At 35.5% G+C, this 17,728-nt stretch overlaps 1 protein-coding gene across 3 annotated transcripts in view; it reads right to left on the reverse strand.

Moving 5' to 3' along the window:
• LOC106458340 (zinc finger protein 423-like) overlaps positions 1-17,728 on the reverse strand; it is a 189,310-nt gene that overhangs the window by 107,830 nt on the left and 63,752 nt on the right. For 2 of the 3 annotated variants that reach the window (XM_022384529.1, XM_022384527.1), the window contains exon 3: positions 263-352. The exons of the other annotated variant lie outside the window; for it this stretch is intronic. In XM_022384529.1, coding sequence (XP_022240237.1) covers positions 263-352 — 90 coding nt within the window. The remainder of the gene's footprint in view (positions 1-262; positions 353-17,728) is intronic. 3 annotated transcript variants of the gene reach the window in all.

Consider the following 17,728-nt stretch of genomic DNA (forward strand, 5'->3'; position numbering starts at 1 on the left):
CATATATATATATATATATATATATATATATATATAAACACACACACACACACTTATAAACATGCGTCAAATGCTACATAGCCAAGCATCTCCCTGCACATCAAGTTAACTTATCGGTTGCCTCCTGTGGACACAGGAAGAACTCTGAGAAGAACTCGGTCTGGGTCCCCTGAGTTGTCAGAGAGATCCAGCCTTTCTAACTCCTCTCCCCAGGAGGCAAGGGAAGGAAGCTCCCTGGAGATCTTCGGGCGTGGGCACTAACCTGATTCAATGCTGTTTTCGGTCTCCATAGCAACATCGGGCACCTCTGGATCACACTGGGGGGTGAAGACAATTGCTGAGTTTTCCAGCCCTGCAATGGAAAGCAAACAGAGGCGACTCAATTAGAGCCAAGTTTTTGGACTAGAAAGGTTTTACAGCCCCTAGTTACTCTGCGTTGGTGCCAACCCCCCACAGTGAGTGCCCGTGCTGCGATAGGATATTACTGGCTCTCTGCAGAAAGTTGAATATCTGGGAGGGACCAACCGCTAATCGCACAATGTGAGCTAAAGAGATACGAGCTTCAGCAAAACCCCAGGGCTTCTGTCGGGTGCCAGTGGCATTCAGCCGTTGACGACGTGGGACACCAGTCACCATAGGGTGTCGGCAAATAGGCTGCTGACACCGACATTTCTGTGGCAGGTTGGCGGGCAACCGTGAAAGCGAATTGAGAGTACAAAACAAAAACACATGTCCTCTGGATCAATTAACAAAGCTGAAAAAAAAATATATAAAACAGGTAGGACAATATACACGTAAAATTTCAGTTGCACGGTGATTAATAATTGAGAAAAAAAACTATGCAAAATGTTTGTTTGATTTTTTGTTTGAATTTATGCACAAAGCTACACAATGGGCTATCTGTGCTCTGCCCACCACGGGTATCGAAGCCCGATTTCTAGCGTTGTAAGTCCGCAGACATACCGCTGTGACACTGGGGGGCATGCAAAATGTAAAATCTTTTTTTATACTACATCTCTGACTAAACAAAAGTGAAATCAACAGTAACTGTTTAGTTCAGAGTGACACTTGTAGAGAAAGTCTTGAAGGACTAACTTGCAAAAGTATGGCAGGTAAATTCGTCACTCTCAACTAAACAGTTGCTGCCCTGAATACTCTGCCGAAATCATTTATAAAATAATCGACATCTCTAGCATAAATTATACGAACAACAAAGGAACAGCGGCAGATACATTGATTTACTGAAACTAATTTTAACTTTTAGAATGCATCGAAGCATTAACACGTGTTTGGTATACAATGAATCTACATTATGAAACCAAATTTTAACGGAATAATTACTCAGTAAGGATTAATTTCTGAAAATTCTGAGCGAAGTATTCAACTGGTAATAACAGTATATCTATATGTGCGTGTGTAGCCTTTGCTAATGTGGATTTTTGTCATAATAAAATCACTAATCCAAAATGCTTTTAAATATCTTTAGAAATGTATTACATGATGGGAGCTTAATAGTTTTAAATTAAAAAATAAAGCAATAGCTCAAAAAATAATTACCGCCAAAAGCACAATAAATACTGTACAACACAAAAACGATTAACAGCATGTTAACGGGCAGAAAATGTGTAAGGTAAAAAAATAACTGAAAAAAAAATATATATATATATATACACTCATGATGTTAGAAAAACGCGTAGGTTCAAGAAGTCTTGATAAAAATGATAATAGGGTTTTTAATTCATTTCTATATACATACACTTATATACAAAAAATACAGCCATTACAAAATATCGATTTCATGAGAATATTATGTTAAATGAATATTATGAAAATTTCAAAAGCAAATACCGACATTATCTTTTAAGTGTACTGAAGAATGAAACCATGCTGTGGAGAGTACAGCATGTGGATCATATCTTATAAATTCTGAATTCAACATGGCGTTCATATATAGCAGAAAAACGATAAAAGGAATATGAAGTATTCACGACAAGGCGACAGAAACTGAATATAAATATAAAGAAAAGCTGAACAATTTGTAAGACAAATCAAGTTGCTATTATTAATTACATCAGTCACAATAATGTAACAATGACAATATAATACTTTGCCTAGTAGACAAAATAATAAAGTCTGACAGTACTAATCCACGTTGCTTGAAACGTTAGCTGACGATAGTAAAGGTTAAGTGAAGAATCGTGGTAGCCTGATGGTAATTTATTAAACAAGTATCATAGTACTGACCTGAAAACAATAAAAGTCAGATTGGTGTTGGCCTGGTTTGTTTGTAGTTAAACACAAAGCTATGCAATGGGCTACCTGTGCTGTCCCACCACGGGTATCGAAATCCAATTTTTAACTGAGCCACAAGGGGGGGGGGTGTTGTTGACCGAAGGCACTCGACTCGCAATCTGAGGGTCGCGGGTTCAAATCCCCGTCCAACCAAACATGCTCGCCCTTTCAGCCGTGGGGGCGTTATAATGTGACGGTCAATCTCACTATTCGTTGGTAAAAGAGTAGCCCAAGAGTTGGCGGTGGGTGGTGATGACTAGCTGCCTTCCATCTAGTCTTACACTGCCAAAATAGGGACGGCTAGCGCAGATAGCTTTCGTGTAGCTTTGCGCGAAATTCAAAACAAACAAACAAACTTGCTTGGGCAGAAAATGTGAACTAATATGTTAATAGTTATCAAAGTGATTTATATCTTAAAATATTTTTTTAAATGTTATAAAATATCTATTAGAAATAAACGTTATATAGAACACCAGAATTAAAAACCATAAATACAAGTCCTACTGTTGGAAGCTGATCTTCATAATGCTAAAGTCTTTATCTTTGGCAGCATTATATTATTTAAAGACCTATTTAGATTATACCAGAAGCGCTGTTCTTTATTTTGACAGCTCCCTTTATCGTTCACAGTTAGAAACTTGATTATACAAATATCACACTGTTTTCATCAAGCTATTGGGGTAAATTATTTCACGTTAAAATCCGTCCTTTTATTCACTCATATCATTGCCAAGAAATTGCAATAACTTCTAGATTCATTACTTAAGTTGATGAAGTAATGTTTTAGCTCATTGGCCCAAGTATTTACATCACAATTAATGCCCTATTCACGATTCTAACATTTTTTATACATAACTAGCTTAAAGACAATTAACAGCAGCGGGAAATGTGCTTCCAGAAACAGATGCAATGAGAGATGAACCTATATAAAAAAAAGGAGCAGCAGAGAACAAACTCCAATAAATTGTTTGTTTGTTTTTGAATTTCGTGCAAAGCTACACGAGGGCTATCTGCGCTAGCCGTCCCTAATTTTGCAGTGTAAGACTAGAGGGAAGACAGCTAGACATCACCACCCACCGCCAACTCTTGAGCTACTCTTTTCCCAACGTTACATTATAACGCTCCCACGGCTGAAAGGGCGAGCATGTTCGGTGGGACGAGGATTCGAGCTAGCGACCCACAGATTGCGAGTCGGATGCCATAACCACCTGGCCATACCGAGCCTACTCCAATAGAGAATAACCGAACCAAACAAACTCTCACAAAGAATACGGAAGGTTATTTACACTTTTAAGAAACGACGGTAAGTTTGATATAGTAGCACTGAAGACCATATTTTGTCTTCAGATCATGTCGTATCTGCTTCTTAACAATCGCTATTCATTTACGTTTCCATAAGGTGAGGTTCCTTCAGAGAACAGCCATGTGCATTTTTTTCCCTTCCCTCTTGTGCAGCTTTCTATAAATTGGCTAACGTTCTGTGTTTACGACTTTCAAGCGCACGCTTAAGTCGATATTAAAGGAGAAAACGTTCTTTTAAGTTGCATTGTAAGACTAACAGGTGTGTGTGTGGCTAAACAAAACCGTTGTGATTACAGAACATATTTTCTGCAATCTTTCTCGTAAAACCAGACGTTGGTTTCGACGAAAATGGAACCTTGTGAACTTTTGGCTTGCGAGTTTTCGTCAGATTCATATCCTTGTTTATTATCTTGTGAACGGTACCAGCAATTGCTTTTTTGGGGGGGAGGAGAGTTCTAAATTTCAATCAGTCTTCACTTTACGGATGAGACCCCGTTTGTCCTAGATGGCCTGACGTTGGTTTCGGAACCCGTTGTTGTTCTAAACACACTACTACCAGAGCCAGAGGTTTCTCTTTCCCATGCAGAATATTCAAGGTTCCCTTCTTCAAAAGTTTATGCCCCTCAGTAGCACAGCGGCATACCTGCGGATTTACAACGTTAGAAACCGAGTTTCGATACCCGTGGTGGGCAGAGCACAGATAGCCTAATGTGTAACTTTGTGCTTAACTTCAAACAAATAAAAAATCAAAGTGTTACGTCGTTTGGCTCTCTACGTTTTATAAGAATCTTTCTGTATGAATATTTCTCTTTAAAAAGAGTGATCACATCTTCATACAGTTACTAATGAAGTTTTGGAGCCATTTCACTAGCTTAGTCAGTGTGATTTGGGTTTAAATGCAGGACAGATGTCTCTGTGGCATTATCATAGTTTTAAAACCATCCTGACACTCGCAGGGAAACGGTAGCTAATATATATGTGTCAATAATCTGTAAACGCTATGTAGTAGTAGAGAGTTACTATCCAAAAGAGAAGCAGAAAAGGGTGATTTTTTATAAAGTGAAGCAATAAGAAATGAGGTCTCATAAATAAAAAAGACTAATGGAAAAAGTCAAATGAGGAATGAACTCACCAGAAAGAGGATTAGTGAAAGATGACTTTCAATAAAAAAAAAAGGCCAATAGCAGAAACTTCAGAAACAGAAAAACAGTAGGTTTGTTTGGAAAAGAGCACAACACTACACAATGGGCTATCTGTAGTGTGCCCACTGCGGGTATCGAAACCCGATTTTTAGCGTTATAAGCCTACAAACTTACCGCGGAGCTTCTAGGGAGGTTAATGTTCGAGTAGAAAGCATAGTTTTTCCAGTCCTGTTTTGGAATTAAAAACTCTTGTAATTTCTCCACCAAAATTACAATTTGATTTTAGAAAAAGAAAAAAATACACCATTATAAAAAGTTTATGTACTAATTTTCTTTGTAAATTGATAATTCGATCCAGTTTTCTTGGATTATCATACACACGGTCATCTATAGACCTTTATAAATTGGTTAATATACTAAAAAGCTCCCCCTCCCAAAAAACAACAACAACAACAAATGACTTAACGGTAAGTCAGAAGGCTTATAACGCTAAAAACAGGGTTTCGATACCCATGGTTGGCACAACATAGATAGTTTATTATGTAGCTTTGCGCTTAACAACAAACAAGGCAAAATATAAAGAAAACTAGCCTATATAGAAGGAAACAAAAAGTAGTTCGACAATGCTTATTATAAGCCCACTTAAAAGAAATAAACTTCAAGATATAATGGTTTTTACAGACAACGAATACGAGCGGTAATATTTGGTTATCTGCAATTTAGTAGATTCAGTTTAAGTATAAATTAACTTCCAAGGTCCATTATGGATTTATTTTCATACATATATCCATACACCAGTGTACGCCCTATGAAACAATTATTTATAGTATGCGAAAAATACGCGAACGCGACATGTCGATAGTATGAGGTAAATGTTGCCATGGTTTCAACGAAATCATATCGTGTCTCTTGATCTAGAAGTGACTATCTTAAGAGAAAGGGTGGGTCTGCACAAATGGTCGTCGAACTGTACGTAGAAAGGTGTTGCCTATGGTCACGATACCCTATCTTAACGTTCACACACGCACGGGCTTATCTGCTAAAGGAATGTACAAGAAATCTCTTATTAAAGGTGTTACAAATCTAAAAAGGTGTCAAGTTCTTTTCTAATGTCCGAGAGAAAAATGTTGACGTTTTTCTCGTCGTATTGATGCGGAATACGAAATTAATAAAACTGTATTTAGTTCTCGTCCTTTTGTTGAGCTCATGGCCAACAAATGAACATCAATCCATCAATATGTCACTATGCGTTGTTTTTTCTCCATTTTGTACCTATCGTTCTTTTTTAAGTAACACGCTCTTTGACGAATTACGTTGTTTTCTCGACATTATACCTTTTTCTATATTATGTTTAACGCTAATATATCTCAAGTGTGCTGCTATATTCCTACCTGATGTATATTACAATCTTCAATTACATGATTTTGCATATAAACATTTCCTATACACAGTTGATGCTGTTAATGCGTTTGCGAGTCTAAGAGTTTGTTTGTTTTTATATAAAGCTACACAATGGACTACCTGTTCACTGTCCACTAGGAGGAATAGAACCTCTAATTTTAACTAAGTAAACCCGTAAACTTACCGCTTACTCACTGGGGGGGGGAATCTAGGAGAAGCAAGCTAAGTCTGAAACCGGAAGAAGTTTGTTTGAAACAAGTTACTAAATAGTGAACATTGTCCAGTATGCTTTTAGGTAGGTCTAAGTTTTAGACCATTTGTTCGAAAACACCATAAAAAATAGCTTTATCAAGATTAACGAAATGAACATAAACCTTCCAGGATACGACCACATCCGGGATAACCGCATTCCGCAGTGTATTTCATAATAACCTGAACAGTAACTAATATGTATGTGAAATATTTAAATAATGTGCATGGAGTATTAACGGTGAAATAATTTTCATATACACTGGTGATAAATATTGAAGAGTTAACGTCGTTTTCCACACAATGTATGGTGGGAAAGTAGACACTGACACACTAATTTATGTTGATATTTAACATAATGTTTGTAGTTAAGCACAAAACTACACAATGGGCTAACCCGGTTTCTAGCATTGTAAGTCCACAGACATACCGTTGTGCCATTGGGGGGGGGGGCTATATTTAACATATCCCTACTAGTTCTAGCAATACTGAAATGTCGTCTCAATCACTTACCGGCATTTTGTTATTTTGTGTAAACCAGAAAGAAAACGTTTATCTATATCTGATATTAGCAACTAGAAATAGTGCTCTGAGGAACACAAAATGTTTTTTTTTTTTTATCTAAAATGTATTATATAGTATAGGTTTGTTCAGATTTTCTGATCAATGACACTTTTAGAGTCCGAGTGACACTCTACCTCTTTCACACAGATAGTCAAACAGATACTTCAAAGCACCAATTTGCATTTTTTTTCTGGTGGACTTCTTATGAATAATTAATTTTTAAATCTCTATAATATAAATAGCCTGTTCTGGTGCCAACAAACACCTTCGTTACAAATACATTGTCTCGTGCCCGAAGCACGGAGATTGTGAAATATTGTCGAAATTTTTGATACAACTATGTTTGGTGGTACTTGTATTGAGACTTTTCAACTCGCTAATGGAAGATGACACAACTGTAAAACGTCACAAACAGGTGTAACTTCTTAATGGCATCACCTACTTTAACCAGCAGCTTACCTTTTTAATACATCTTTAATTTAATCGAAATATGTAAATATGATATATTTTTACTAGATGTTAAGATAAAGAAACAATTTTATAAAATCAATCGAAGGCTCAGGAAATTAAAGTATCTTTCAGCTAATTCGTACATTTTACGTAATTTGTAAATTGTGTTGTTACATAAAATAGGCAAAGTACGTTACAGATAAGTGGTAACATTTATAGGCTCCCCTAGTCTGCGGACTTATACTGCTAGAATTCGGGTTTCGATACTCGTGGTGGGCAGAGCACAGATAGCCATTTGTGTAGCTTTGTGCTTAATAACAAACAACATTTATAGCCCTTCATTTTAGTGAGATTATAATTATCTCCAGTAGATGGCTCACTTGTCCATTAGTACCTCACCGATTTGTGTACAACACACATCTTGCGTTTGACGATTTATTACAAGTATCAATATTATATTTTTTACACTATACGTTGAAATGACTTAGTCGTCAGTAAGTTGAACAAATGCAGTTTTTACAACAGCAATAGGAAAGTCCTTTCTATGAAAGCGAAATTATGATATTTATTACACGTTACTAATCTATTATCTACATAGGGAGGTTAATAACAGAGTAATTATTGAAGAAAAAGTACAAATTACTTTTTTCTATAGATGAATACAAAGAGAGCGATCAATAATGATATAATAAACCAAACGATAAATTACACCATCTGATAATCATAAATGACCCAAAGACTCCTGGGATTGATTACAATATAAAATAATTTAACACATACACCTGTCTAGTGCCTATATGACGATCACACAGACCACATATATATATATATATTATTTTTTTTTTACCATTACCAATCCTTGTTATCATCATTAAGACTCATAACAGATAATGTCTGTGGCCATAGCACCCAAACACTTTGGGGATATTCCATCTATCAGACAAGATCCAGACGCTGATTTCAAACTAACCAGCAACTAACTAATATATCAGTTAAGGGTTGGGAGTTGAGTGCTTGAACCCAAACGTCTCAACTCCTACTGTCTTTCGCTATCTGCAGCCAGTTGTGGGAAGGCAGTTACCCTTAATATTTAGATACAATCTTAAAGTATATAAAAAAACTAAACTTATACAATGTAAAACTCTCAACCTCCACCCTTTTATGTGATGTACAAAAAAATGCAAAAATATTATCATGGCAGAAACATACCCCCCTATATTTCTACAATACATCCAACCTTTTATTTAATAATTGCAAAATTATGTTAAACAGAACTTAACCCATACCTTAATATAGGAGGATAGGGAATTATGAAATATTAAGGTAAGTGTCTTATATATATGTATGTATGTATGCACACATACGTATAAACAGAGAGAGAGAGAAGAGGAAAAAAAAGTACAAGCTAGTATTGCAATGAAAGAATTATAATTGAAAATACAACAGGTTCATATCCATGTTCACATTACGGTTTTGATAAAGATTTCGGCAAGTGCCTGGAAGCTAATTAGCACGAAATTTAATAGAGGTGTCATGTTTCTGTAGTCATTAGTAAAGTTTCTTGTTCATCCATCCAATCCAAGATTCTAACTCTTTTTAAAAGACTGTATTTGACACGAGGTTTACATACGCAATCAGTCGGCCAACAATACCAGTCCACTTACTGGCAGTCAGCTCTTCCTCAGCGACGCTGTCTTCTTGCACACTGCGGGCGGCGGGTAATAAATGAACGGTCAGGGGACTGTTAGAGCGGCTGCCGTAATTACTGAGCGCGGCTTTTCCACCTGCTGTTACCATTAGGTACATCTCACGGGACTGACGAATTCACCAATGAAACCAGACTTGGATCTGTATCTGTAGAAGAAAAGCTTTATTAAACTAAGCCGTCACCAGAGACCATGGCTGCTTCTAAACTTGACCGCCCATTTTATTAGAGTGTGTTCTCTGTCCTATATACCCACATGACCCAACCGGATCCTAGTGTTCCCAAACCTCCCACCTCTTTTCCACTACAGTGACGCTCAGCATGGAAGACACGGGACTCCCGCTTGCAATCAAGGCTTGGTCCATTACCATGGTTATACCCTAGGGTATGCAACTCATTTTGAAATCCAGTGTTTCTAGCTGAACATCTTAATTTGCTTCTCAGAACTTTTCCACAACTGAGATGGGATTAAGGGAGACGAACAGGAAATAGTGACGGTAAGCTCACGTCCCCCGTGAACTGCAGCAAGATCTTGCTCTGAACATCTCTCATCTTAACCACGTACAAACTGTCTGTGCTCGGAGCACGCCAAGGAAGTGTTCCTAAGTTAACGGAGCACCGCCCTGAGAGTTGCAGAGAAATGATGGGATTATTTGATTTTAAGGACATGTATGCATACACACGATGCTAGTAAGAATCAGCAGGATACGGTCGCTGATCCCAATGGGAACAAAGCAGGATTTCATATGGCTTGCTCTAACTAAAATATTTAGTTCCGTCCTAAGGGGGAGATGAGACGGATTCGACGTTCATAAAACTTTGCTATCTTCTCTTTGGTATTCAGTCAAAAAATGTTGAAATTCCTTAATGACTCGATTCGAATGCATTCATCCATACCGTCGGCAGTGGTTGTGTCATTAGAAATTTGTCTTTTCATTACTTTTATGGAGATTCGGAACTTGGCGGAAGCCTGGCCAATCATTTCCCCTGGCATTTCTCCATTCTGAATATTACTTTCAAGTGTGGTAGAGGATTTTGGTCTAAGTAATAAACATCAAAAAAGGTGAAAATTACGCAGCTTGTCGTTTCTACAGTTCTTAAGAGGGTTTATTTATTAAGCATATCTGCTGAATATGTTGGGGGGTGTCGTCGAGGGAATGCAGTTGTCATGGCAACGCTCAAACCTCGGAAAGCATGCAAATTACGATCCTAATCTCACCGAAGAATCATTAGAAAAAAATAAAATACCTCTGAAAGAAAATGAATAGAAGTGTTGATAAAGAAAAGGCGTTCGCCATTTCTTTGACTCAGAGTCATCAGCATTATGCTAATTTATATGTTAGTCTTCAGTTGCACCTGCACTCTATCGTTTTGATTACAATTGGAATTAAAAAAAAAAAATCAGTGTCGGGAAACTAGAAGAAAAAATAGTCATAGATGGTTCTTAACAACTCGATATTTCTCACATATTTTATAAAGTTTTTGCATCATTTATTTTTCTTTCTTTACGAATACAGTTTGTTTGTTGAGAGGCCTAATTTGAAACCCAACACCCAAGTTCTTTTTTTCCATACACCCCATAACCTTAATCACACTTTACATAAATTTGTTTAAAAATATAAGTTTTGAATAGATTTAACAAATACTACCACACGTTCAAGACTCAATGATTGATTTGGCTGTGGATGGTGTTGACTAACTACCTTTCCTCAAGTCTTATCATTTCATAATTAGGGACATCTAGCGCAGATAGACCTTGAGCAGCTTTGTTGAACGAACAAACATACACGCATTTTAGTCTTTCATTCTCAATACTTATTAGATACAAAAAAAAGTCAAGTCACATAACTGCCACGAATTCATTAAAGAAATGTAATTTTTTAAAGTATAAATTACAATTTGGATCAACATAACTCTTAACTGGAAAAGCCAAACAATGTGCTATTTCAAAAATCAATAATACCCATTTTGTTGTTCTAATGTAAGTGAAGCTAATTCTTAAAATTCAAACAATAGTGTATCGCAAATGCACAAAACGTAATTAGCATTTCGACAATTACTAAGCAATGTACAAATTATTTAAAGAAAAATTAACTGGATGTGCATAGGATTTCAACCGTTGCTAAACGGTAGTACGTGATCTCGCCTTGAAGGTAGATAAAGAGTGGTCATGACAATTCGATCGTTGCTAAGCAACCGTAAGCGTCCAAGGGGTCATTATCTTTCGCAGGAAGTAAACGTACTAGGCCAAAGAAACAATACAAAATATATTAATGTCATTAAAGATGTCTTACCTTGTTCGAAAACGTACCTATAAAAAGTCTAATCTAAAAGTGCATATAAAAAGGCAGCAAATTACGATACAGTTTGTTTCATTATTTTAATAAATACTACAATTCTTCATATCATTCTTATGCTCTCTGACGAAAAACAATCCGTCTGTCAATACTACAATTCTTCATATCATTCTTATGCTCTCTGACGAAAAACAATCCGTCTGTCAATACTACAGTTCTTCATATCATTCTTATGCTGTCAGACGAAAAACAATCCGTTTGTTAATACAACAGTTCTTCATATCATTCTTATGCTGTCTGACGAAAAACAATCCGTTTGTTAATACAACAGTTCTTCATATCATTCTTATGCTGTCTGACGAAAAACAATCCGTTTGTTAATACAACAATTCTTCATATCATTCTTATGCTCTCTGACGAAAAACAATCCGTTTGTTAATACAACAGTTCTTCATATCATTCTTATGCTTTCTGACGAAAAACAATGCGTCTGTCCTGATGTCCACTGTGACGTGTTTGATAATTTTGAATAGTCCCGGCACTGTTTTTCGCTTTGAAGTACAAAAATAATAGTTTAAAATAATGATACAAAATAACAAAATATTTTCTTTAAAGATTAAGTACTTTACTTAATCCGGTCTAGGACTAGTATGCCGACTGTTGGGATTTCAGTTGAGTGGGTCACTGACTACTCTGTAACTTATTTGTTTGTTAAATTTCGCGCAAAGTTACTCGAGGGCTATCTGCGCTAATTGTTCTTCATTTAAAATTGATGGACTAGAGTGAAGGCAGCTGCAGTCAACACCACCCACCACCAACTCTTGGGCTACTCTAAACGAACAGTAGGATTAAACTTTTAATGTTCCATGCCTGAAAAGGTGAACATTTTCGGGATTCAAACCTACGACCCGTAGACTGGGGGTCGAGCGCCATACCAGACCCAAAACTGTAACCTCGTAAAGGATACTCGAAAGAAATGCACTGACAAGAATGGTTTTAGAATACATATTTTGGTGGTGACTTATGATCCCTCTTTCATAACTCTAAATCAACGGAGTCGCAATTTAACCATTACGACCTTCTTTGTGAAAGTAATGTTGACCTCCTGTATCGGGGACATTTTTCGTTAGTAGTTTTTATCGGAATTGGTTGATTTTGAGCAATTTCTGTGTCTAATTTCAATATGGCTCCAGACGACCAAGTGTAGTAAGTGTTTTTAGTATCAGTAAAACAATTCGATTACCATGACAGTAAGCGATGACAATCGCTGATGCCAAATGACAAACGCTTTACATGAAATAGATCAATGACTCTCCAAACGATATTTTAATGCTAAACAAATTCCTAACTAAGAGTAAGGACATGAACAACATTATGGTTCATGATTAAAGATCTGTTGAAACACCGCCACAAAATAATATGAATGTCAAAAAAAATCAAATGAATGAACATGAAAGTGCAGATTTCATTTATAATATTCACGAACAGAAGCCTAATTTAAATCTGAAGTCATGTTAAAACTTAAAATGGATTGAGATTGCGGTGATATCTCGTTTAGGACGAGAAATGTCTTCAGAAAACATCTTCTATTTATACAACACCCCAGACTTCACTGTAAGTATCCATTTCACGACAACAGTCACCCACTAAAGGAAGGTGGATGAGTGACAGGAACATACAATGAAATATTAGTTAACTTAAAATGAAACTGAACAGATGTACTACAGGGTGTCATAAAATTTTCGGAACCATAGGTGAGTTGCAGCTTTTCTTAACTTTAGATACATGATTGATCATGGCGCTGCCAAAGGATAAGAAGGTCGAGTTAATACTGCTGTTAATTCAAACTTGTTTCTAATTACGAGGACGGAACACATTCTTGAAAATGTTTTGAAGTGGCTACGGCTCCATATTTTTCGAACACCTTGTATTATAATTTTCTAACTTGTAGTTAACAATTAAACCTTGGTAAACTCTAAATCTAACTACGTAAGCCTTTATCAGGAAAACTAATGTTGATAAATCTACAAAATCTTTCAGAAAAGCGCTTATGTCTACAAATGTCAAGCAGTTCGATGCATAAAACATTACAGAAAAAAAATATATAAGTTAACACTAAAAGGTAATGAATAATATAGATGATATGCAACAAACAAGCAACCTAAACAAACATTAATAATATTTCCCCGTTTGGTTAGTTTACATATCGGATCTTTATAACCAACATTAACTATATTTCTTATTCTTGCCAACTCATATTATAGTCTATTGCAAGTGTTCGTATTATACTAATTATATCTGTCTGTTGTCACCGACATTCTAACAACACTGTTATATAACCATACATTTATGCTTTTGATACCACTTTATACTTTACAAAACCTGAACTACTTTACTGTTTTTTAGTGTTTGTTTCGTTTGACGAAAACATGTTATGAGTGTTTTCTGTTTTATTTATTCGTAAAAATAAAAACAAGTCCATAACTTTGATACAATCCATTATTTATTACTTATATTCAATTTCATATGTATTTCATTAGATGTAAGCATAAGAAAATAAAAATAGAAAAAAGGAGAGGAAAGGAAAAGAAAGAAACAAAAACCTATGTTGCAGTAATTACAATGTGCATTTGTTTTCAATTCTGACGTTATGCTAACTGCTCAGGAAATGCCAACTAGTGTGATTGTGCTAATAATTCGTGTCAAGATTTCGGTATTATACACATCATACTTATCGAAATGTTGCTTATATTGAACTACTTAATGAATGAATTTATTACTTGTATCTATCACACATAATTTAAATATTACAATAGCAAGTAATAAGGCTTACAATTCAGATCAGATTGAATATATATATATATATAATAAGGTACGTACTGAACTGTCCTACTCATCATTAAAAAACAATTAGTCAGGGTATACTGAGGGTTAACGGTATTTTAATTGAACTTTACCTCTCCGGTGCCTTAGTAGTACATTTGAGGACCTATAACGCTAAAATCAAGGTTCGATTCATGCAATAGATACAGCGCGCATATAGCACATTGTTTAGCTTTGCGTTTAAACAACAAATAAATAAGTAAATAGCAGTGGCATTTCAAGGCAGATGGTAGCGTTGGCGCTACTGTATAATTGGTTCATGGCAAGTTTCTGATAAACTGACAGTTGAATGCTACCATGGGTAATTATGATTGGAGGGCCATGAAAAAACCAACTCTTTCTGAAGAGAAATATTCGTAAAGAGTGTATGGGTTAAACGATGGGGGGAATAAAAAGGACAACATTAAAAAAAGAGAAAAAAGAGAGAGAGAACCTTCGGTGCTCTCCTCCACCGAAGCGGAAAAACTCGCACAGCAGACCTTATAGGACATCAAAAGTCTACGATGCAATATAATCATCTATCGAGTGAAGGTTATGTAACGAAAAAGCCCCCACACACACACACACGCGCGACAAAAAAAGATTAATAAAAACTATTGAGATAAAATGGGCAAATGTAATGATATATTGACAAGTTAATAAACAAGGATATGAAAATGATAATGGCCCAGTAGCCAAAAGTAAACAAACTTCCAAGCGCATCTCGATAACATTAATTGTTCTCATGCAAAAGGTGGCCGGAGACCTGGAATCACAGCATCACTATTTGATAACACAAGTGTACGTCTACCGAAATGACTCCATTGGACTTTTCCTATATACACGTGGTTGTGGAAGCCAATGTCCACGTACAGCAGAAGGAATGTTGTTAAGATACGTGAACATTTTATTGAATCTCGTCACCTTTGTTACAATGAAAGTGATGGTATCGAGCAGTAATAAGTAATCATTCCTATTAAGTCGACGACGACCTACGAAGGAAGATGTAGTTTCAGAGATAGTATCAGATCTGGAACATTGTTCTTATTAAGCAAGGTTAACCTCAGTAAACGTAAACTTATACACAAATACTCAAACCTTGACTAACAAAGATCAGGGTCATACATACACATTCAAACCGGTATCCATACCAATCATGAAATATATATGAAAATCTCAGACAATATAACACAGACTTTAGGTGTCCTCAAAGGGAATAATACTGCAGCGTGAGATGTGATGACCTTGCTAGCCACATCACTGCACGTTGCCATCTTTAACTCCATCCCAGGAAAGATGGAATTTTCAACTTTAATGTCTACTTATGCACACATGGACTAAATGATCAGGTTAATAACCTTTGCGATTCAGGTACAGCTGCCCTAGTTTTGAACTACTGACCAAAAGGAGGACAGCCAGTTAGAAGTGCTCGCCAACACAAGGGCTATATCTGATTATTTGAACCTAATACTGGGATTCCCCCCAGGGAAATAGCGACAGAATAAACGTTATCCAACACGATGCCATTTTTTTTATGTACTCCATAGCTGTTTATCTTCATAGAAAGCCAAAGAATACGACATTTCATGTTGTTTGCTCTTATAAATGTAAGGATGATAGGTGCAAGTTTTAAATTTAGACAACGATAGACTAAATTGGCAAACATAATTATTTGCAACATTTAGTTATATGGTTCACTTCTGATTTATTCTCCCTTGATTTCTTCTGTTTGTTTCAATTGCTTTCTCGAATAATTCGACAAACAAGGTTAAATCCAATAAATTTATAGTACATATAATATACAGATATTTTAGCCATCATTAGCAGGCCTTATCGTATTACAGTTGAAATGCATCTGTGTTGAAATTATTTCATTTTTGCACCATACCATTGTTTGTTATATTCCTATTTCTTGTAATCATTTCAGGTTATATTCAGAAACAGACACGCGTTTGACTTGGATTTTCAAGCAGTGCACTTCGACTGATTGCACTTTTTCATTGAAAGAATGACTTAATTATGTTCCTTCGGACAATAGGAAACGGGGCTATTGTTTAAACATAGGCGTGTCACAGATTGAAATGTATATTATATATGTATATATATCATTCTACAGCTTTCAGGATTGTAATTACTTTGAAAGTGAGTAAGCACTAAAACTTGACGTTTTCTAGATCGAACGTTTCAGATATGTTAAACTGATATTCCTGAATTGGTTTTATAAGAATCAAATTCAGAACAATGCATCTCTTTATAAACAACTCGCACTATTTTTAGGATAAGGTATTTCGATAACTGAACAACAACAAAAAACAATCTACTTTGACGCAAACAAAACCTCTGTAAATCTGTTAAGAAATTCATCTTAGTAGCAATCAATGACTTGTTTTGTTAAATGACATATAAAAAAAAAGATCCATAAATGTTCACCATACTTATAAAAATTAATAATAAAAAATAATAGCCTCGATATAAAGTCAAAAGGTGAACGACAACGCCTATCTGAGAATTAGTACAAACAAGAGGTGGAATGTAAGCAAATTAAAAACCAACACAGAATTATCTTTTTTTGCTTTAACATGTGCTTATTTATGATGAAATATTGTAAAATATTTTTAAGATAAAGGAATAGTTTTGGATCTGCTCGTGAAAAATTGTTATTTCTATTAAAACATTCTATAAGCTTGTTACTGTAGTTCCTTTCTATTCTTGGGGCAAATGAGCATCCAAGTAACCAAAACTAGACAGAAAATCAAACGTAATTCACAATAAAAATCCCAAATCTGATGATTTCAGAGAATGCTGAATTTCCCTGTATCCATTCTGATAAAAAAAAAAGTTACTACACAGAAGAATATACTGAAGGTACAACGAATGAGAAAAAAAAAAAGACCCAAAACTCGAGCGTTTTCGAATAGTTGACTATTTTTTCTTTTTCAGAATGAAGAACTATCTTCTTGAAGGATAGTCAACTATTCGAAATCGCTCGAGTTTTGGGTCTGTTTTTTTTTCATTCATTTCTATGTATCCAATAGTTTGTATTTTTATATTCATATTTTAACAAGCTATGTGTTCCTTTAAGCACATAAACGCACATACATCTGCGTTTACTCACTTATGATATCTTCAAAATCTCACGATATCTTATGATTTCTTCAAAATCTCAAGAATTGGAAATATAAACTACTTCTAAGATTATCATGCATAAGAAAAATTTTATAGACGAATTGCACTTTTCTTTTTTGAATATTAATAAGTTAGTTTTTCTTCAAGTGTTTTAAGGTGCGTATACTTGCAATCAGCTTCCATGGCAACAAAGGTGTAGTATAATAAATTTCATAGACAAGAAATAATAATAATAATAATAAAGCCAGTTTCATTCAAAGAACTCCATACAAGTCTTTCCAAACAAACAAATCAAATTCCTTCTCAGCGTCTCTAAGACTTGACTTCATGAATGGTGA

Source organism: Limulus polyphemus, unplaced genomic scaffold, assembly GCF_000517525.1.
Source record: "Limulus polyphemus unplaced genomic scaffold, Limulus_polyphemus-2.1.2 Scaffold448, whole genome shotgun sequence".
In the NCBI taxonomy this organism is placed as follows: Eukaryota; Metazoa; Arthropoda; class Merostomata; order Xiphosura; family Limulidae; genus Limulus; species Limulus polyphemus.